The sequence below is a fragment of the Ornithodoros turicata genome, chromosome 2 (genome assembly GCF_037126465.1).
Source record: "Ornithodoros turicata isolate Travis chromosome 2, ASM3712646v1, whole genome shotgun sequence".
Lineage (NCBI taxonomy): Eukaryota > Metazoa > Arthropoda > Arachnida > Ixodida > Argasidae > Ornithodoros > Ornithodoros turicata.
In genome coordinates this window covers 65707363-65729037 of record NC_088202.1, presented here as the reverse complement: position 1 = coordinate 65729037, position 21675 = coordinate 65707363, and the positions used below count along the sequence as shown (strand labels likewise).

The following is a 21675-nucleotide window of genomic DNA, read 5'->3' as shown; positions in this document are numbered from 1 at the left end:
AATATTACCTGGAATTTTCTACTATTCTGTCATGCACTTTGGTGGGTTTTATAAGGTGGCGCCGGCACCCTATCCAAGTAGGTCAGCTGTCTGCACAACTTCCCTGTTTCGCTCTCTTCCCTGTCGCCCGTGGAGCGGCTTCATTGTACTTCTCCCAAATAATATTATGTGGAATTTTCTACTATTCTGTCATGCACTTTGGTGGGTTTTATAAGGTGGCGCCAGCACCCTATCCAAGTAGGTCAGCTGTCTGCGCAACTTCCCTGTTTCGCTCTCTTCCCTGTTGCCCGTGGAGCGGCTTCATTGTACTTCTCCCAAATAATATTATCTGGAATTTTCTACTATTCTGTCATGCACTTTGGTGGGTTTTATAAGGTGGCGCCTGCACCCTATCCAAGTAGGTCAGCTGTCTGCGGAACTTCCCTGTTTCGCTCTCTTCCCTGTTGCCCGTGGAGCGGCTTCATTGTACTTCTCCCAAATAATATTATGTGGAATTTTCTACTATTCTGTCGTGCACTTTGGTGGGTTTTATAAGGTGGCGCCAGCACCCTATCCAAGTAGGTCAGCTGTCTGCGCAACTTCCCTGTTTCGCTCTCTTCCCTGTTGCCCGTTGAGCGACTTCATTGTACTTCTCCCAAATAATATTATGTGGAATTTTCTACTATTCTGTCATGCACTTTGGTGGGTTTTATAAGGTAGCGCCTGCACCCTATCCAAGTAGGTCAGCTGCCTGCGCAACTTCCCTGTTGCCCGTGGAGCGGCTTCATTATCCTTCTCCCAAATAATATTATCTGGAATTTTCTACTATCCTGTCATGCACTTTGGTGGGTTTTATAAGGTGGCCCCTACACCCTATCCAAGTAGGTCAGCTGTCTGCGCAACTTCCCTGTTTCGCTCTCTTCCCTGTCGCCCGTGGAGCGGCTTCATTGTACTTCTCCCAAATAATATTATGTGGAATTTTCTACTATTCTGTCATGCACTTTGGTGGGTTTTATAAGGTGGCGCCGGCACCCTATCCAAGTAGGTCAGCTGTCTGCACAACTTCCCTGTTTCGCTCTCTTCCCTGTTGCCCGTGGAGCGGCTTCATTGTACTTCTCCCAAATAATATTATGTGGAATTTTCTACTATTCTGTCATGCACTTTGGTGGGTTTTATAAGGTGGCGCCGGCACCCTATCCAAGTAGGTCAGCTGTCTGCACAACTTCCCTGTTTCGCTCTCTTCCCTGTTGCCCGTGGAGCGGCTTCATTGTACTTCTCCCAAATAATATGTGGAATTTTCTACTATTCTGTCATGCACTTTGGTGGGTTTTATAAGGTGGCGCCGGCACCCTATCCAAGTAGGTCAGCTGTCTGCACAACTTCCCTGTTTCGCTCTCTTCCCTGTTGCCCGTGGAGCGGCTTCATTGTACTTCTCCTAAATAATATTATGTGGAATTTTCTACTATTCTGTCATGCACTTTGGTGGGTTTTATAAGGTGGCGCCAGCACCCTATCCAAGTAGGTCAGCTGTCTGCACAACTTCCCTGTTTCGCTCTCTTCCCTGTTGCCCGTGGAGCGGCTTCATTGTACTTCTCCCAAATAATATTATGTGGAATTTTCTACTATACTGTCATGCACTTTGGTGGTTTTATAAGGTGGCGCCGGCACCCTATCCAAGTAGGTCCGCTGTCTGCACAACTTCCCTGTTTCGCTCTCTTCCCTGTTGCCCGTGGGGCGGCTTCATTGTACTTCTCCTAAATAATATTATCTGGAATTTTCTACTATTCTGTCATGCACTTTGGTGGGTTTTATAAGGTGGCGCCAGCACCCTATCCAAGTAGGTCAGCTGTCTGCGCAACTTCCCTGTTGCCCGTGGAGCGGCTTCATTGTACTTCTCCTAAATAATATTGTGGAATTTTCTACTATTCTGTCATGCATTTTGGTGGGTTTTATAAGGTAGCGCCTGCACCCTATCCAAGTAGGTCAGCTGTCTGCGCAACTTCCCTGTTGCCCGTGGAGCGGCTTCATTATCCTTCTCCCAAATAATATTACCTGGAATTTTCTACTATTCTGTCATGCACTTTGGTGGGTTTTATAAGGTGGCGCCGGCACCCTATCCAAGTAGGTCAGCTGTCTGCACAACTTCCCTGTTTCGCTCTCTTCCCTGTTGCCCGTGGAGCGGCTTCATTGTACTTCTCCCAAATAATATTATGTGGAATTTTCTACTATTCTGTCATGCACTTTGGTGGGTTTTATAAGGTGGCGCCAGCACCCTATCCAAGTAGGTCAGCTGTCTGCACAACTTCCCTGTTTCGCTCTCTTCCCTGTTGCCCGTGGAGCGGCTTCATTGTACTTCTCCCAAATAATATTATGTGGAATTTTCTACTATACTGTCATGCACTTTGGTGGGTTTTATAAGGTGGCGCCGGCACCCTATCCAAGTAGGTCCGCTGTCTGCACAACTTCCCTGTTTCGCTCTCTTCCCTGTTGCCCGTGGAGCGGCTTCATTGTACTTCTCCTAAATAATATTATCTGGAATTTTCTACTATTCTGTCATGCACTTTGGTGGGTTTTATAAGGTGGCGCCAGCACCCTATCCAAGTAGGTCAGCTGTCTGCGCAACTTCCCTGTTGGCCGTGGAGCGGCTTCATTGCACTTCTCCTAAATAATATTGTGGAATTTTCTACTATTCTGTCATGCACTTTGGTGGGTTTTATAAGGTAGCGCCTGCACCCTATCCAAGTAGGTCAGCTGTCTGCGCAACTTCCCTGTTGCCCGTGGAGCGGCTTCATTGTACTTCTCCTAAATAATATTGTGGAATTTTCTACTATTCTGTCATGCACTTTGGTGGGTTTTATAAGGTGGCGCCAGCACCCTATCCAAGTAGGTCAGCTGTCTGCGCAACTTCCCTGTTGCCCGTGGAGCGGCTTCATTGTACTTCTCCTAAATAATATTGTGGAATTTTCTACTATTCTGTCATGCACTTTGGTGGGTTTTATAAGGTAGCGCCTGCACCCTATCCAAGTAGGTCAGCTGTCTGCGCAACTTCCCTGTTGCCCGTGGAGCGGCTTCATTATCCTTCTCCCAACTAATAGACTAATAGCACGGTCCCTCAATACTCTTTCTGGTCTGGAAATTCCGCTCGAATACAATAGACAAGGTCACTTAGGGACAATTGCTCCCGCATGGGGCGATCGCGTCGTTCGGGAGGCAGAGTCGGGAGGAGACACCCTCGTGGAGCAGACGACGTTTCCATAGCGCTGCGTGTTTTTAGGGAAGATTTGATCAACTACTTTTTAAAGTTCATTTCGGGTTTAGAGCAGAAATAATTCGCGAATAGGTTCATGAGTTCAGCTCGCACATTTTAGTTAAGTTAGCGTAAACTTGCAGATTTTCCGCGTAGATTGCAACTTTCGTTGTTGTCTTTTTCTGACACGGAAAATGTTGATTTTACTCTCACTCATATCTCTCAATGAAGGTTGAGAAACATATTAATTCAGTCTGTTACACAATCACAAAAACTAGTGATGTGTTATAAAGTAATGCCGCTTTCGGTAGGTATTTCGTGAGGGCGAAACTTTCCAAACGCGTGGTTTCCTCGTAGCATGCAGTTTGTTGCAGTCTCAGCAGAGATAAAATTACGAGGTGGTTCTATTTCAGAGAAGACATAAGACTTCAGAAGAAGTACTTATAGAAATCCTGCGTTGTAATCATTATCATCTGAAAGTCGTCTCTGGTGGTATGAGAGACGGGGGATACACATGCTATAAATCGCATGACTCGATCGTTTTCGGTGAAGAAATAAACTTATGTTGTTTTTCGATGTGGTTGATAATAACTGATCTATTTTACACTATTAACGTATTGTAGATATCTTTCCACACTTTGGGAAGATGTATCGTTTGAAAGTAATGAGGAAGCCAAAGAAACGATATTTTGTAGCACTATACACGGCCATGAATGAGATCTAGAGTCTGTAGTGTATAGGCCGCAGAAAAATTTCACGTATTGCAGATCAGAAAGGAAAAAAAAATGAAAAGGTAAAAAGTGAGAACATCATCCCTCCCTCTCCTCGCTTCCGATTCAGCAAAAACGAACATACAGGGTGTCCACGCTAAGTGTGAACAGATTTTTAAAAAATATATCAATCACTTTTTCCGAGATGAAATCAATTGCAATATAGCATATGCTGGAGGGCACTCCCTAGGGGGGCATTAACAGACTCCTAGGGCAATGTCTTAATTAACTTTCAATAATTAACTTTTTTAATTATCAAAGCTACGAAGTTGCTCCAATGAGAACATCTGATCTCTTCGGTCACCAGGTTCCAAAGCCGTTTTCAGAACAAAAATCCGTTCGATAGATCGTCCGCAAAAAAATTCGTGAAGGAACGCCATTTTTTTCTTTATTTTATTCATTGCGCATCTCTAGAGACGCGTCTTTCCTTCGCCCCCAATACGAGAGAATGAAACAGCACACTATCGCCTCTTGGGTCCTGGAAAAAGATTAAAATAAAACAGAAAATGCAGCCCAAGATAAGGGCAGTCGTGATAGTCACCCGATAGATTTGTGTTTTTGTTTTGTTTCCGCAAGTTAAAGCTAATCTTCGACGCATGAGGCGGCACTGTGCTCTTTCACTCTCTCACACTGGGGGTAAAGGAAAGCCGCTTCTTTGACGATGCGCAATAAACCAAATGAAGAAAAAAATGGCGTTCCTTCACGAATTTTTTGCGGACGATCTACCGAACGAATTTTTGTTCTGAAAACGGTCTTGGAATCTGGTGACCGAAGAGATGAGATGTTCTCATTGGGGCAACTTCGTAGATTTTATAATTAAAAAGTTAATTATTGAAAGTTAATTAAGACATTGCCTTAGGAGTCTGTTAATGCGAGGCGGAATTTCCCGAGGATATCACCTCCTTGTCTGTTTTCGACGGATTAAGTGACCACAAGGCCGTACACTTTTTTATTCCCACCGCCTCGTCTTCACACAGCTCCCATTGCGTAAAGGTAATCAGAGATTATAAACATGCTAATATCATCGCGATATGTGACGGTCTGCAACTGTTCCACGATCAGTTTGTGTCGGGATTCAGCGGGCGCTCGGTGGAGGATAATTGGCGCCTCTTCAGGGATACGCTCCTAACTCTGGTTGACCAACACGTTCCCAAGGTAACAATAAGGCACTCCCAGTATACACCTTGGTATAATAACGATTTAAAAGCCCTCCTGAATAAAAAGAAGCGCTTATTTAAAAGAGCAAAGACGAGCAACAGTGCTCTCTCATGGTCGGCCTATCGCATATCTTGCGCTGCCAGATACAAGTCCGCACTAAAAGATGCTAAAAAGAAATATTTTAATCACGATCTCCCTTCCCTCCTTACCAACAACCCTAGAAAATTCTGGAAAGTATTGTCCCCTAAAAAGGATGAAAATATCCATTTGACGGACCCTGCAGGGAATGCTGTCTCAATCGCCGAAACTTCCACAGCTTTCGCTTCATCCTTCTCAGCTGTTTACTCCAGTTGTGACCTAAATTGTGAAGCACACGTAGCACGAAGAGAAATCACCACTGTGGCTTTTCCCGAAATTGTGGCTAATGGAATCTGCAAAATAATTGAGTCATTGAAGCCCTCTGCTAGCTCTGGTCCTGATGAGATTAGTGCTAAAATCTTAATTATGACGAAGCACATATCGAGTATCATTTTAGCTTACATTTTTACTCAGTCAATTCAAGAATCAAGTTTACCAAATGACTGGAAAGTGGGCAAAATCATCCCAGTCTACAAATCGGGTAGCAGTACACAGGCCATTAATTACAGACCAATTACATTGACGAGCGTTTGCTGCAAGATTCTAGAACATATAGTTTCTTCCCATGTCGCAAAGACACTTGAGCATAACTCCTTCTTCTACCCTCTTCAACACGGCTTTCGCAGGCAGCGCTCTTGCGAGACACAATTAGCATGCTTCACCCATGACCTTTTCCTTAATGCTGACACTTCCTTACAAACTGACGCGGTTTTTCTCGATTTCCAGAAAGCTTTCGACAAAGTACCCCATAACTATCTCCTTCAGAAGTTGTACGCTACTAACATTGATCCCAGGTTATTTAATTGGATTCGTGAGTTCCTCTCGAACCGGACGTCGTTCGTATCTTGTAATGGTACCAGGACCCCTTTCCGGTTACATCGGGTGTACCTCAGGGTTCTGTACTTGGGCCACTTCTTTTTTTAATATATATTAATGATCTCCCGGACCAGCTCTCTTCATTAGTACGGCTATTTGCAGACAACTGCGTCGTATACCGTAAAATCTCTTCAACCTCCGATCAGATAGCCTTACAACACGATCTTTCCTTAATCCACACCTGGTGCACGACATGGAGGATGCCACTTAACCTAGAAAAATGTAAGTTCATCTCCTTCCTCCGCCGTAGTTCCTCCCATGCCTTCACGTCTTCCTACATACTGGGTACTAACCCGCTGGCTAAAGTCGAAACCTACAAATATCTTGGTGTCCTTCTGTCGCACGACCTATCATGGAATCGCCACATTGAACTGATCATCAGGAACGCTAGCCGATCATTGGGCTTTCTTAGAAGAAACTTAAAATCGGCTCCTCGTCATCTCAAGAAACTCGCCTATACGTCTTTAGTCCGGTCCAAGTTGGAATACGCATCTGCCATATGGGATCCATCCCAACTTTACTTATCACTATCACTTGAAGCGGTTCAAAACCGAGCTGCTAGATTCATTGTTGCTGATTTCTCGCGGAATTCTTCTGTATCATCCATCAAACAACAACTCAACCTTACCAGCCTGGATAAACGTCGGCTTGTTGCCAGGTTATTGCTCTTTCACCGATTCATCAATAATTTCCCATCTGATATCCCCCCCGTTCTCCCGTTCCTCAGTTATCTTCCCCCGCTTTGATCACCGTTTCAAGGTCAACAGATTCGAGTGCCGCACAAATATCTACTCGAAGTCCTTCTTTTGCAAATCTGCTATTGACTGGAACAGTCTCCCTTCTCAGATAGCTGATATCACCGATCACTCGTTATTCCACAGGTCCCTTACTAATTAGCTTCCATACTCACGAGTGCGAACCACTGGTTGGTGTGTTACCTGCTTTTTATCTTCTGCTTGTGTGTGCCTCCACTAAACTTTTTTTTCCTTATATTGATAGTTGTGCCTTCACGAAGTTGTTTGTTTGTATATATGTTGTTATCATTATTTGATTTTGCTTAGTCGATAGTTGCTGACTGTTTTCTTTCCCCACCCCCCATGTAATGCCTGCAAGGGCCTTTGGGGTATCATGAATAAATAAATAAATAAATGCCCCCTAGGGAGTGCCCTTCAGCATATGCTATATTGCAATTGATTTCATCTCGGAAAATGTGATTGATATATCTTTAAAAAATCTGTTCACACTTAGCGTGGACACTCTGTATAAGCCGGTATGTAAACGGGTGCGTAAATGAGTAAACGGGTATTAGCTAACTTCGTTTACTGCTGCATCTTTCCTCGCAAGTTGTACCATAAGAAATGTTATTGTATTGACATGTGCGTAAATGAGTAAACGGGTATTAGCTAACTTCGTTTACTGCTGCATCTTTCCTCGTAAGTTGTACCATAAGAAATGTTATTGTATTGACATCATGTTGAGACCTATCATTTGAAAATTTTACGGTTCTTATAGTGTTTGATGCTCCACAAATCACGCTCATCGCAGTACACCTCCAATAAGGCTATTAGCGAATGGTTTGTATTTATTCCCGTATACCAAGTCATCGCTGTTTTGTAGACAAAGAAAAAAATACTTTAATTCACTTCTCGTAGAGTTAAGGCTCCGAGGAATATAGTCGTTCCAAAATGCTGCATGCTCGTATCAGTCTCCTTCATCTGTGTAGATCATTCTTACACATGAACAGGGTGCAAAGATTGCAGTAAATTTCAAGGATATTTAAAAAAATGAAGCTCTGTTTACGCACGCAAAACGTAAGCGCCAAAAAAGAAAAAGTTCTCACTTCCAAACACCCGCAGAAACACATGCAACCGATACGCGCAGGCAGCGGTGGACACGAAAGTCTCCTCCCGAGCGACGATGCGCCGCCACGTGTCGTCGGGGCGCCCTAAGCGAACTTTTCGCGGGAGTTTCCTGACCAGAAAGAGTATTGAGGGACCGTGCTAATAGGAACCTGTCTCGTGGTTAGCATACTTCAAAATTTTGTGCTAAATAATTGCAGACATGCAGATTCTGCTGGTTGTTACTGTTCTAATTGCGTGATTCCACTCTATTACCCACAAATCCAAATTGTTGCAGTTGCTACCGAAAAAATGTATGAAAGCCAATCTGGTGCCCGTGTTAGCTAAGGGTTCTCCCAGAGCTATAACACCTTCCCAACTAATGTAACAGTGGCGTTATAGCCACCAGAAGTAATGAAGGAGCGAGGCCAATCTGAAAATGTCTTAGAATCCCCAAGGGCAGGACAGCCTCAGAAATATTGTGGCGAGTCTTAATGGCATGTGTGTCCATGCTGGAGATCATAACAGAAATTGCACTTCTAAAAGGATAGCAATACAATATTATGTACACTTTTATTCGACCTAAAAACAGCACCGTCCCGTTTACGACCACAGTCAGTAGTGCTGTTGTATACTATGTACACTTCATCACTAAATCACAGTGTGCTCTACGAGGTGGAAGACATGGTTCGGCCCTGCCCGCGTTTCAGGGCATTCTTTTGTCGGAAGAAGTTCTTGCCAATTTCATAGGTGCTGATCATGATTGCACATGCTGGTGCCACCTTAATGATACGTGGCACAATGCCGGTAAACAGGGCGTGCAGGCCTTGACTCCTGTATAGGTTCCTCAACAAGGTGTACGTTGATGATGGTTTCTTAACTGCAAAGAGAAAAGAAGGAAAATTGCTGTGAAAGTTGTAGTACATGAAACATTGTACAAATCTTACAAGCCTTACAACATAAAACCCTTACTGTTTTCTGAAATGAGGAAAAGCAATATGAGTGATACATTTTTAAAGCTGTAGGTTTGAAATTTTTATACACTACACACCCTATTGCAATGATTAATGTGACGGAAGCTGGGAATGTCACTCCATTCGCATTTACATCAGTATATTTCCCCTCTGTAGTTTAGGCACATTCTACCTCACCTGACAGCAATTCCAGCTCTCCAAGCTCTATCTGCTTGTGGGTCTTGATGACATCAAATGGCAGTGTTATTACTGCAGCAACCTAGCAATACAAGCAAAGGAAGGGTTACTACTGACATAGCCAACTACTGCACATACAGGAAAGTAGGATATCAGCAGACAGTAAAATATAACTGTAGGAGCATACTTCAATGGAACCTTGTTATGTTACACAGAAGTCTCCCTTTCAAGTTGCTTTACAATCATTGCATGCTGGTAATTACTAGGGGTGTGCGAATATTCGAATTCTCGAATTCGAATCGAATATCAAACGCTCGAACTATTCGATTCGCGAATCGAATATCCAGTATTCGATTTTTCGAATATTCCACTATTCCGCACATATGAGCGACACAACCCGAAAGTGGGCTTCACCTGATGCTTCCGTGCATGAGGAGAAGCCTGCTTTACAAAATTGCCCTTGCTGCAGGACCAACACAGGCGGGACGGTGTTTAGTTTAAGATAACGTTATCCAAAGTTAGTTTTGTAGACATCGTCTGTGGAAGGGGCGGCGCCTCTCCCACATGCAGTTTAGCGGTTGTCCGAAACAATTACAGCCTCATCCGTATAATGTGCTACTGCCTGCCATAAAATTTTTAAATGAAGGTAACCACTCCAGTAAGTGTAGGCTCACCTGAAAAGCAGGAAGCACTCTCATGTAATATTAAAGAGTAGGGGCTTTGAACAGAATAATTGCATGTCTCTCTTGCGACAGTTAATGCTAGAAAAATTACACTAAAGGCATGGGCTACGAAATGGAAACTTTTAGTGCGAAAGTCACATATTGAAAATTTTGCACGAATATTCGATATTCGGAATTTTTTTCCCCCATTCGACTCGATATTCGATTCGACTTAAAATATTCGGATTCGCACACCCCTAGTAATTACCTGTAGAGTAATTCCACGTCAACGTTCCCTTTGGTGCGTAGCTCTCAGTGCTTATAGTGCCTACTCTCACTATTAAATTGGGTTCACCACCTCGACATCCCCCGAAGGACAGTGAATCGTAATTCAATGTAGCCGTTATCTATTCAATCAAAGGTCATCTTCACAACTTTATTCTACAATAAACAGCGCTGGCTAGCTTGTGTGACCTTGCAACATGGCAAGTTGATAACAATTGCAGATGCCTAAATGGGTTGTTTGGTTTCTCTCAAAATTACAGTGGGAATCTGATACATTATTTAATAACCTTTGAAGATACCTAGATAGGTTGCTTAGCATCCCTCGAAATTATAGCACGGATTTGACACATTATTAACAAAGCTCTCAGTAAAATAACATTACACCAAGTCCACTAGCTAGTTCACAAACAAATTTTACATGCAGTGGAAACAAGATGCACCCATTGACAGTGGTGCCATTTGGGAAGCTATGAATGAATGAGGTTAATGTACTCAAGAATGGCCGCAGGAGCCTTGATGTTGGCGCACTAGTCTGCCAATGGCACTTCAAACCTCTGCTGCCTGTGACATCTGACGCCTGAACATGGCATTATGAAAGGAATCTTCAACGATGAACATGTTATGTTCCAAATGAGTAACGGCCTTGTTTATTATGTCGACGACTTTGCTCCCCATATTCGTCTAAATGATTTGTTCCTCAGCAAGATATCATGTTAACTAATAGCCAATCTTATCACATTTTAAATGTAGCCACAGTTTAAAGATTTTGTGTAAGCAACATTTCCATGAAGCTCACTAAGCAAACTTGCCAGAGACTGTAGGTGGGAGTGCAGAGTCCTTCCAACAGCTCTTATGTTGGATAAACAACACACGCAGTGTTCTAATGTAGTTCAAAGTATAGCTCGACGCATACCTAAGAATAACACAGTTTTGTCTGCGTTAGTTGGAGCAGAGCATTGTGCTTAGGAAACATGAAGGTTGACAGGGTCTCGGCAACCCCAGCCAAGACTAGAGATGCAAAATTTCCGGAAATTTTGAATCGCTAGAAAAAAAACGGTTTCTTTCGTTTTTTTTCAGAAGAACAGGAAAAAATGGAAACAAACGTGGCTACTGCTGAGTCGAAGCATTGCCGGCCAAACCACAGCGTACAATGAGCTAGAAACTTTAGTAGTGCTCATCCTCTAGGCATAAATGCAGAGCAGAGCATCCCATGAGACTGCTGTCTACTCAGCGATAGGTAATTGGAACAACCCGTCCACTCCGACCAGAACTCCGACATTATGTGAATGCGATGGCGATCGCTTGGAGCGGCCAGACGGAGCTCTAAGTTGGTGGTTGTTGGTCGATTAGAGGCACCTAAGGCACTGTTGGCGGGTTGGAATGCATCAAATGCACAAAAATGCACATTTTTGAATTTTGTCGCCTGAAAATTTTGGGCTATTTTCCCGGAGACGAGGAAAAAAACACGAAAAAACAACAACAACAACTGGTTTTCCCCACAAAATTTCCGGCTTTTTTCCGGGGCTTCGCATCTCTAGCCAAGACAGACTCCCTTCTAACAGGAGTGGTTCAGCACGAACTATCTCGCTCTTTCCCAAGCGTCACTAGGGTGACTCAGCTCGAGCCTTAGTAGAGGAAACTGCGTTATTGTTCAGTAATGTTCAAGAGGTGAACGAGAACGGATTATGATTCAAGGGGGCAACTCACTGTTCCTGAGACTGCTCCAGCGATGAAACTAAAATGGAAAGTCGGCTCTTGTTGGCCGAAATACTGCTTCAGGCCCTCATAGTTGGCCCAGTAAATGGCTACAACAGGAAAAAAAAAAACAAAAAAACCCTTCGGTTACATCCTGCATCATAAAATGCTGAAGAGAACATATCTGTCGGTTCAAATGTCAAAGAAATACCCTACAAGAGAATGGAACATCACGAAGGAGAGTTGGGCCAAGACCAGTGTAAAGAGAACTGAATCCTCTTGCTTGAATCAGACTTCGCACCGCTTGTCCAATCTCTGAAAGTGAAGCAGGTGTAAATGGCGGTGGCACATAAATAGTAGTCTGAAGAAATGGCAAAATTTTCTTTAATCCACAGCACCACCGCCAGTGGTGTAGCCAGAGGGAAGGTTTGGGGGGTTAAATCCCCATCCCCTGAAACCGTACCCTTGGCAGTGCATCTGGGAGAAGAAAAGCGAGTGTGAAATTTTCTCGCCCACATGAAGTTCTCGCAGAGCCCCTCGCAGAATATTTTTTTTACTACTAACCTCACTACTGACCACAGCCTTACCAATAATTTGTCATTTTGTGGGCAAATTGCAGACTTAATTTCATTTAAATTAATTTATTTTCACTGAACCTGTCTACTCTTCCACCTAAGTTAGTAACGCTGGATGCATCTTACCTAAGTAACTCAGCTTCTTCGATTGCATCTTCGTTCTAACCATTTCCAATGGACTGATCACTGTAGCAGAAAAGACTGAAAAAGAAAGGAGCACATGGAAAGCTGTCACACAAAAAACCTCTAACCTTTGGCATACATTCTGTGAAGCCCAGGATGAGTAAATTCCTTGGAGCCTTTCATTATGTTAATTCACCAAAAGTGTACATTGCGTGAGAGGGGTCAGTCAAGTACAAACACCAGTAAGTAAAGTTAATTGTGTATTCGACGTGTGGGATCCAGCTTACGTTCAGCACTGCATTATCAATGAATTTAATCTGTACTTGTACATCCACTTAGCAGTCATGCACACACAACAGTAACGCTTTACATCAGCACGACAATAAATATGATAGGAATATTAAATGCACTGCCATGCTACACCCTGCTACTGGAAGAAGAGCAGTACCTCTGGCTGTTGCCCCTGAGAGAACAGGCACCCAGGTAGGTTGGCGTCCTGGAGCAGTTTGCAACCACAAGTTCAGCTGGTCCTTAAATTGGTCATATATGGTGAAGTAGATTACGGTGGCTGGCACAGCCATTACCCTGCACGAAAGAATAAGAAGAGTATGGCACCAACTTTTAACTTGTTTACCATTACTTGTAAGTCACAAAATGGTTGCTAGCTTGAAGATATGCACAACATGCATACAAAAACATAGTACATTAGTATGATAGGGCTTACTTCGCTGCACTAAAGTTTGTGCACACTGCAACTATGGTGTTACGATGTACATTACTAGGAGGCACTATTGTATTAAAGCACCCACTTAAAGGCATTTTGTATGCATTAGGTAGGCAGCAGGTGCCATGCGGTTAACAAGTGTTGTGTGCCCTCATATACGTGAAACAACGAATGGGCGCCGCCATTAGTGCTGCCACCCCGTGGCAGTAATAAAAACTGTGCGTGTGTGGGCTGCCGTTAGCTGATTTCCTTCATGTTACTGTGTGTGTGCCAGTTGGTTTTCGTGTTGTTAGCATCCATTTCGTGTTGGTACATCCCCCACGTGGAAAGTGGTGTAGAAACGATATCGCATCGGCCGGCATTCCTCACATGGAAAACTGTGCACATCGCATGCGGAAGCAAGCTATCTTCTTTTACCTCAATCTTTCAAACATTAAATAAGCTGCTCACAGGATTACCGAATGACTAGTTATATGGAATGTTGGCGGTCTTGTCAGTCATACTCATTAAAGACAGCGGCCACCAGCATTCCTCCCAACGGAAGCAGATGATTTTGACAGACCACCTCTATTATGCCATCGCTGGGAACGAGGCTCAGGAGCGCACAGAGACAGGTGATTTAAGAGTAACACGAAAAAGTCTAGAGCATGGTATAGAATATTTTCTGTATGAGAGCAAACAGTATTTTTACTGCGTGTCTTCCAAGCCGAGTCTTCTATGATGAAGTACCAACGATACAGATAATGCCATATTAAATTCTTCTGTAACAAGATTGAGTATAACAGAAATGACTTGCTCGGACTATCGGTAGAAGAACAGACTGTTCACAGCGGCAGCTCCCACGAGAGGCTTCTGCTTCAATATCAGTCGTGGCAACTAAATAAAACTTCCAGAAGTTTAGATGTGATTGTAACGTCACCAATAGCTTATTTCTTTCTTCTTTTCATTCGAAACAGTCAGACCAATAGCTGACAAGTGCTTTTAGTGGCGAGGGAGAATCAAGTACCCATTATGCACAAACGATCCTGACTGATTACCGAAAATCATACCTACGGAAGTAGCCAAGACTGCCAGTAGAGACTAACTGTGTACCGACAATATTGAAAACAATAGCAACTGCATTTCATAATTTTGAATTTGTGTACTACACAACCCCAAAGATCTAATCTTGGATTCCCATCAAGTCTAGCATCTACGCATTTTATTTCCCCTGGTCTGCTTGTTGCCCTACTCTTTCCATACCCTCAGTTATATCTCTTTCTCAAACAAGCATACAGTGATGCCAGGACTAGAGTGTGCCATGGCATGCAAAAACACATCTATTACAATGAGTTTCCTCGCTTTTTTTTTTTGCAACCCACAATAGTCGAAGCAACGTAAATTTGTATATGTGGTCAAACCAAAGGTGGTTAATTGGAAGGAGGTGAGAAATGGTGGTGGTGCTATATGAACATCTCAAAATTGACGAATCCAATAGTAGTGTCTTTGGTCTTCAGCAACGTTTCCACGTACACAAACGAATAATCATTGGAATTTCGTAATCCAATTACACGCTCAGTACCACAACAAACTTGACTGGCAAAAATTACAAAATATGTCGCTATCATCTATACCACTCACAAGGTTGGAGGCAAGCCACTCCAGAGGGAGCTGATGCCTTCATTTCTGGTTATCTTTACAAACGCGTCCTGTAAGGGGAGGAGGCTGGTTTAAACAAAGACACTCTACTTACCGAACTGCAGAACTTGCGTTACAACAGAAAGTGACACTCATGGGGGCACGTTCACAGAACAAGCAAGTGCTTAAGACCTCAAGCTTTCACTGTATGCCCTAATGCAAGTATTAAGCACCAGAATTTCCATTCACTCCTAAATTGTGTTTCACCCACGACAACGTGCACACAACTTACGGTGAACCCTCGTTAGTATTACCCCCCATAGTCTGACATGGTTGCTTTATGACTGTTTTTCTTGGGAACCATTTTGCCGCCAAGTAAATCCAACTCGTTAGTATGACAGCCCGCTTATCTGACAATGACAGAGATTTCTGTCACAAGTAGAGTCAAACACAGGTAGCACCTTCTCGTTATTATGACGGTGTCATATGACCCTCAGGGTAAACCCAGGGAGAAGCTACCATGTACCTCAGGTAGAGGGTGACACATGTTAAAGTAGGGCGCCAAGGTTTGGGATGACTCTCTGATGTTGTTGACCTCAGGATTACCGTATTTTCACGCGTATTAGCCGCGGCTTATGCACGATTTTTTTTTTCGCGGACGCTCTGCGGCTTATCCACGGGTGCGGCTTATCTGATAGCTATTTTTCCCTGGTATTTTTGCCATACCCCGGATTAAACGACAGGGCCGACAGTGCCTCATGTTTTTCGGAACAGGACCGCCCTGCCAGTCCACGAACAATACCGAACAGGGGAGGGTCCACATTCGAGTGGACTGACCTTCCGAATACATTCCCCCACGCAGCTTTAACAAAAGGGGTGACAGTGATTAATGTCTCCTGGAACACCACTACCTCGTGAATCCACAAAAACAAGGACACAATCCGATCTTAGTAGAACACTAGAACTGACCTCCTTTGTTATACATCATGCCGACACCGGAATGTGGACCACAGGGTTTATGGCCTTCCCTACGGTCTCCTTTATCGGCTGACCCACAGGAAGGGTTCAATACACCTGACATCGGGATAAAACGTGGTCAGCTAAGTGTCAGTTCTCATTTGACCAGAGCAACAGCATTCGTGGACTCGGGCACAGCAGTTAGAGGTAAGGCATGTCTACAACGCGGAGGCACAGCTACGACAGCGGCTTCAAACTAAAAGTCGTCGACGTCGCGGACCAGTACGGGAACAGGGCAGCTGGCAGGGAGTACGGCGTCGACGAGCGATGAGAGTCTCTATTGATTTTGTTGGTGCATCACTGGTTTAGCGCACAAAGCAGTCACGTCGTATTACCCGCGGCTTATCTGCAAAAACATTTTAAAAATGTATCTAAAAACGAGTCCTGCGGTGCGGCTAATACGCGTGAAAATACGGTACTCATAATGCTTTTCGGACCGCCTGAGCGCCGAAGTGCTTAAAAATGCAGTTATAGTACTATTCAAGTTATATCAAAGCACTAAAGGCTGCACTGTTATTCTTTGGGCAAAAGAAGACATTTATAATGTATGCTCAATTGCATGTGCTATTGTACATTTAGAAAACTTGATTACTGACAACTGCTCCAAGCAAACACTGGTAACGGACTTGTTCAGAAAATAAATCACCATAATTACGTAGGATTTTGTTCTGCATAGCGGTCTGGCCTGTCAGCGGCAGGTGCATTTCTCGTTAGTATGACAATTCACTTTATGACCAAAATCAGCGGAGACAGTGGTGGTCATATAAACGAGGGTTCACTGTATGTAATTCACAGTCTCACACAGTATTTATAGTTTTGTAGAAGAGAAGTATGGAGATAACTTTCAGCTTGCAGCTCGCCCAAACAGCTCCATTATTGGAATGAAAGGATCACATTAAAATTTGCACTGAATTGAATTCATCCACATAACCAATGGGAGGCAGAAATATGGGCCTATTCGTTCAGTCTGCACAGCTACTACTGATGAGTGGAGTATGGTATGTGCGGGAAGCATTGTTCTGAAATCAAACAGTGCCCCGCCATGCATTGGTCAAGAAACAGTAGCGTGCCAGATGAACACGTCACAGCAATTGTCATCATGACGCGTGACCACAAAAAAATCAGTGCTGAAGCTGTTTGTAAGCAATGCGACTGCTGTTTCTGTGCGTCTGGTGGACCTCAGTAACTGGATCTGCATCAATGCACAAAACCCAGCACAATACTGTTTCTGTACTCTTAACTACTCATTTTTACTCAAGGACACACACAAGAATTCTTAGTCCCGTTTTTTGGAGTTGCCAGCAATGGGCCCTTAGCATATTGCTGCGCGGTCATACTACTTACCGCAACAATAAGTGACAGCATATGTTATTCTTAAAGCGTTCAACACTTGGCCATTAACCCTTTGAAAGGTACGGACGCACCAGAGCGTCGGGAGCGACTGTGCCACAGCGGGTTCGAGCGCACCAGTGCGTCCGAAGGCCTCGGTTTGAATTTTCGTGCCCTCTCTTTACGGCCCTGTGGCACTGCTTTGGGAGCTATGTTTGGTTGCTCGAGGCTTCTCCACGGAATCGAGGTGTCATCTGGGGGCTATTTTTACAAGTATACTGGTAATATCGCTGGAGGGTGAGCATCGCCTGTGCTGCAGACGCTGGCACAGGGAAGCTGAATGCGCAGGAAGCGTTTTACCTGCGCCAACAAGCAATGCGGCACGCTCAGCTACGGAAGATTACAGATTTCATATGCGTTGGGTACGAGAAAGTCCTCTGGATACAGCAGTGCCCTTCAAGTGGTAGCACACGCTCGTTAACCTTTCCAGACAAGTAGAAAGACGCAAAATTCTGTTATACGTAACCAAAGTGCAAATATAAGCAATATGACCATCAAAGGGTTACAGAATATTCATCAAAATACTCTGTAAATAACTTTCCACAATTCATCAGGTGGGTATGTTGTCTATGAAGCCTTACCCATTTTGGTATGCAGTTGCAATTTTTGCCCACCCTTCAAAGGGTTAAACGGAGGACAATCATTTACACGGCGAGAAACAAATAGCCATCAATAAGACAAAGATGCGGACCATGAAAGATCTGCTGTTCAACATGTTACTCTCCAGCAATGTTACTGCATGTTGGGAACCTCAGGTAACATATAAAAAAATTATGGATTAAAAAGGCAATAAACAGTATAAAGGGTGACCAGCTATGTACAGTATTACAATTTTGCTACCAGAAGCAAGAATTTTATGCATGCTTGTCTTTCACTTCTTCATTTAGAAAAACACTGTGCAAAACAATTTCAAAATTGATTCAAGCAACCTCAGTAAACTTTCCTTTTGACCATAGCAATTACCGGATAAACCACCCCATACTTCCTGAGCAGCTAAACATAGATATACATTTTGCTATTCAAGAGGTGTGAGTACTTAACAACCACCCAGCCATTATCTTTTTGCATATCTGATTTGTGCAAGCCTCACATATAAATTGTGATTGTCTCGCATATGCAACATGTCAAGAATCAGTTCCGTGTGTGTAGAAAAAAAAAAAACAAGAAAGATAAGGAAAAATAATGAAATGATGCCCCAATCATTATACAACTGCAATAATTTTTGGAACGCATCCTGCAATTGCTCATTCCGAATGATTTTGTTGGGCTACACATTCACGCGACATTCAAAAACAACAAGAGTGAGTGATGACCTCACCAGAGTTCCTTCAAAATCGCCAGGCCTCCGGTACCAGTGTCTTGATGAACCAAACATACTTGCTTGACTTTGGTTCTGGGGTGCAGTGCGCTGACCATTCCCATTGCCATTCAAGCAGTAACATGTGTGCTCCATCAAGCCATTGCAGTACAAGAAACACTTGTTCTTGATAAACGCTTTTTGCTGAGCTTGCAGGCGAATCTTCACAACATCCAGCGGTGTAACTGTGAAAGCAAAGAGTCAATTACTACGTGTGATTCGCGTTAAATACATTTCGAAAGTTATTCGTGACCATACCAATCAGACTACTTTTAAACCAACAGCTAATCACGCACTATACAACAGAAAGCATCTGCACAGGTCAGTCCCAGTTAAAAAAGTGTTACTTAGACCTGTGGAATTTTTCCAAGTGCTGAAACAACTGTTACGCAGACGAGACAGGGTAGACTGTGTACATACAACAAGCACTAGCCATCGACTGTTTATTTCCAGATGTGCTAGAAATGGAGAGACGGGAATGAGGGATAGGTGGTCGAAGGGGTCAAGAAAATTCTTGAAAAATCATTGCACATGCTTCTTTTCGAAAGACGTTACTTTCCTCTTGACACTGGCTGCTCATCGCCTAGGAACTGTAAGGTCATTCTTTCACTGTTTGACATATGTTGTTGTGTGTTGTGATAGTGAACAATAGCTTTTGAAGACTTTCGCTGCTGGTATTGTGATCTCCAATTTCATACTTTACACCTGCCACTTAAGACCTATTTACAGTTTTTAAGTTTGAACTTTTTGAAGAAACGTAGTTGTGTTTATGATTGAAGGTTGTGTAGTTTCACAGGATCATCAAGGCCAGGAGCATCAGACGTTTATTCAGTTATCACCGGACAGGAAAACTAAACGTGATGGCACTGCATTCTCTTTGCGAATGTTATGCTAACACCCAGTGACAAATGCGAAGCGAGCTGAGTGTCTTCGCCTGTGTTCATAGCCTGCTGCTGCAGTTGCTAGTCCTGTTACATTAAAATTATTGCAGTATGCAAGGCCGAGAAATGTGATTTTCGATCGCTTGCACATGCTTAGTAGGGGAAGGAAATGTCCAGAATGTACCTAGAATAGATGCATTTCCCACCAACTGCGCTCACATGGGCCACTGTGCTGAAGGAAGTCTCAAAGCAACCATCACTGATGGTTTATGTTTCAGTCAACTGAGCCACTCAAATGAAGGCGTTCAGTCGGCGGCCGCTGCCCAAGACACCTTGTATTAGCAGCTTATTTCCGCCGTGTTGACCTCCAAAGTCGATATATGCTGGTTTACATGGAGAGGGCCTTCTTTCACCCATCCAACTTTTCCAGTCTTCATATAGAATGCCCGAATAGAAATGCACCTAATGATTTTTCTATTCAAACTGAGCTTCTCTGCACTTTAAGCCAACTCTACAATATGACAAAGTGGACAAACACCTCAGTTTTGAGTTGTTGCCTCAATAACTAGCTACTCCTTCTCTATAGATGCTTACAAGACGTGGCACAATGGTAATATAAACTACACTTTTAATGTGCCGCATAGAGATTGGACACAAAACAATGGGCTGCCACAAATCTTCCATTATCATGGAATGCAAGCACATGTGAGTGCCAGACTTGCTGCCCCAGCTCAGGTGCAAAAAAGGAAACAAGTCACACTCTCGGTTTAGTTGTGAGAGTTTGCAGTAATTCACCCAGACTCTTCTGCACCCCTGCACCCAATTTTGTTAACTGTGCACCCCCTACAGAGGGGGGGGGGGGATTGCTGTTTCTGCTTTAGACACATGTCGGTATACGCTAAGCTGCTATGACGGAACTGCAAAAATGACCCCCCCCCCTTATTTTTTTTGCAACACCCTCCCGTGCTAGGGATCCTAGTTAGACCATTGAAACTTTGTAATGTCAATGCCCTTTGAGCACAGGACATTATCAACAAACATTGGCACACGGCCACTTCTCCTAGCATCCACTGACGCCCCAGTGGCTGTTCATGCGGCCGATATAGCAGACGAGCGGTATTTGCTTCGATTGAAGTTGGGGGCCGTCAAATTTCAAAAATAACGCGCGGTTTACAAATGCAGAGCGAAATCTTTTGCTAATGCGTAGTATAATGCGTACTCAAGTGGCTACTAAAACATTATATAACCAAGAATGACTGCACAGTCATGGCACAAATGATCTTCGCACTTTTTTAGTCGAGATACTGCATCTTGACTGCATTACAAGAAAATAACTCCAGTTAACCAAACAAACAACGAAAGAAAAAGGCAGGGCATGCAGGGTAAAAAAATGCAACGCTGAGCAGCCTTGAAGAGTAATTTGTCCTCCTCGGAATTGCTTTTCGTAAATAATGCGTACCGAAGAACGATGTTGCCAAGGCTCCCGTGCAGGAACAAATCATTCGTTGTGCAGGAGTGATACTGCCAACCGAGGTATTGGTGTTAGATCCAGACATCCTGTGTTGTCTTTAATGATAAGTTACACTCTGTGTAACTTGCTAACTACTAGTCATATAACTGTAACATTACAACAGTAAATAAAACGCAGCACCGCGTGAAAACGGCACATGGCTGAAAAGACACAAGCGTTGTAGAGGGCGCGTTTGGGGGGGCTTACACAACGTTGCTAGACGACTACGCGAGGTGGGTTGTCGTTGTGGTTGGGTGTGGTAAGCGTTGCAAATATAGCCAAGCAGAGACCGGAAAGGAAAAGTAACGAACTCTTGCAGCAACGGGCTACTAATTTTCGTAAAGAAACTTAAAACTGTAACCAGGTGCTAGATCTGCTATCATCATCATCACCAAAATAAAGTTGTTGGCTTGTTGCAGTGGTGGATCCAGCCCCGCTAGCCCCGCTAGCCCCCCCCCCCTCCCCCCAAAAAAGCATCAAACCACAGTTTTCCCCCTTCTTCCCTCCCCAGCTACGCGCTACGACAGACAAAGAAAACAAGAAAAGCGAGGGTCTGGATCCGTCCTTGACTTGATATCCGCAGCACATTTTCCAACATTTTCGCAGAGTTTTCATCACGGGGAGAAGGTTGTTACACCTATCTTCTGGTTTATGCGTGCGGTGAAGGCGGGGGGGGGGGGGGT

At 43.8% G+C, this 21675-nt stretch overlaps 1 protein-coding gene across 1 annotated transcript; it reads right to left on the bottom strand.

The window, feature by feature from the left end:
- Positions 1-8560: 8560 nt before the first annotated feature.
- On the bottom strand, positions 8561-21185 carry LOC135385515 (probable mitochondrial glutathione transporter SLC25A40). The gene is made up of 9 exons (XM_064614864.1): positions 20942-21185; positions 18563-18786; positions 14842-14909; positions 12946-13082; positions 12501-12575; positions 12016-12114; positions 11812-11909; positions 9158-9239; positions 8561-8886 (listed from the first exon to the last, which is right to left on the bottom strand). Exons 1-9 carry the CDS (start codon positions 21036-21038, stop codon positions 8675-8677), a joined length of 1092 nt encoding a protein of 363 aa, XP_064470934.1. The 5' UTR covers positions 21039-21185; the 3' UTR covers positions 8561-8674.
- Between the last annotated feature and the right edge of the window lie 490 nt (positions 21186-21675).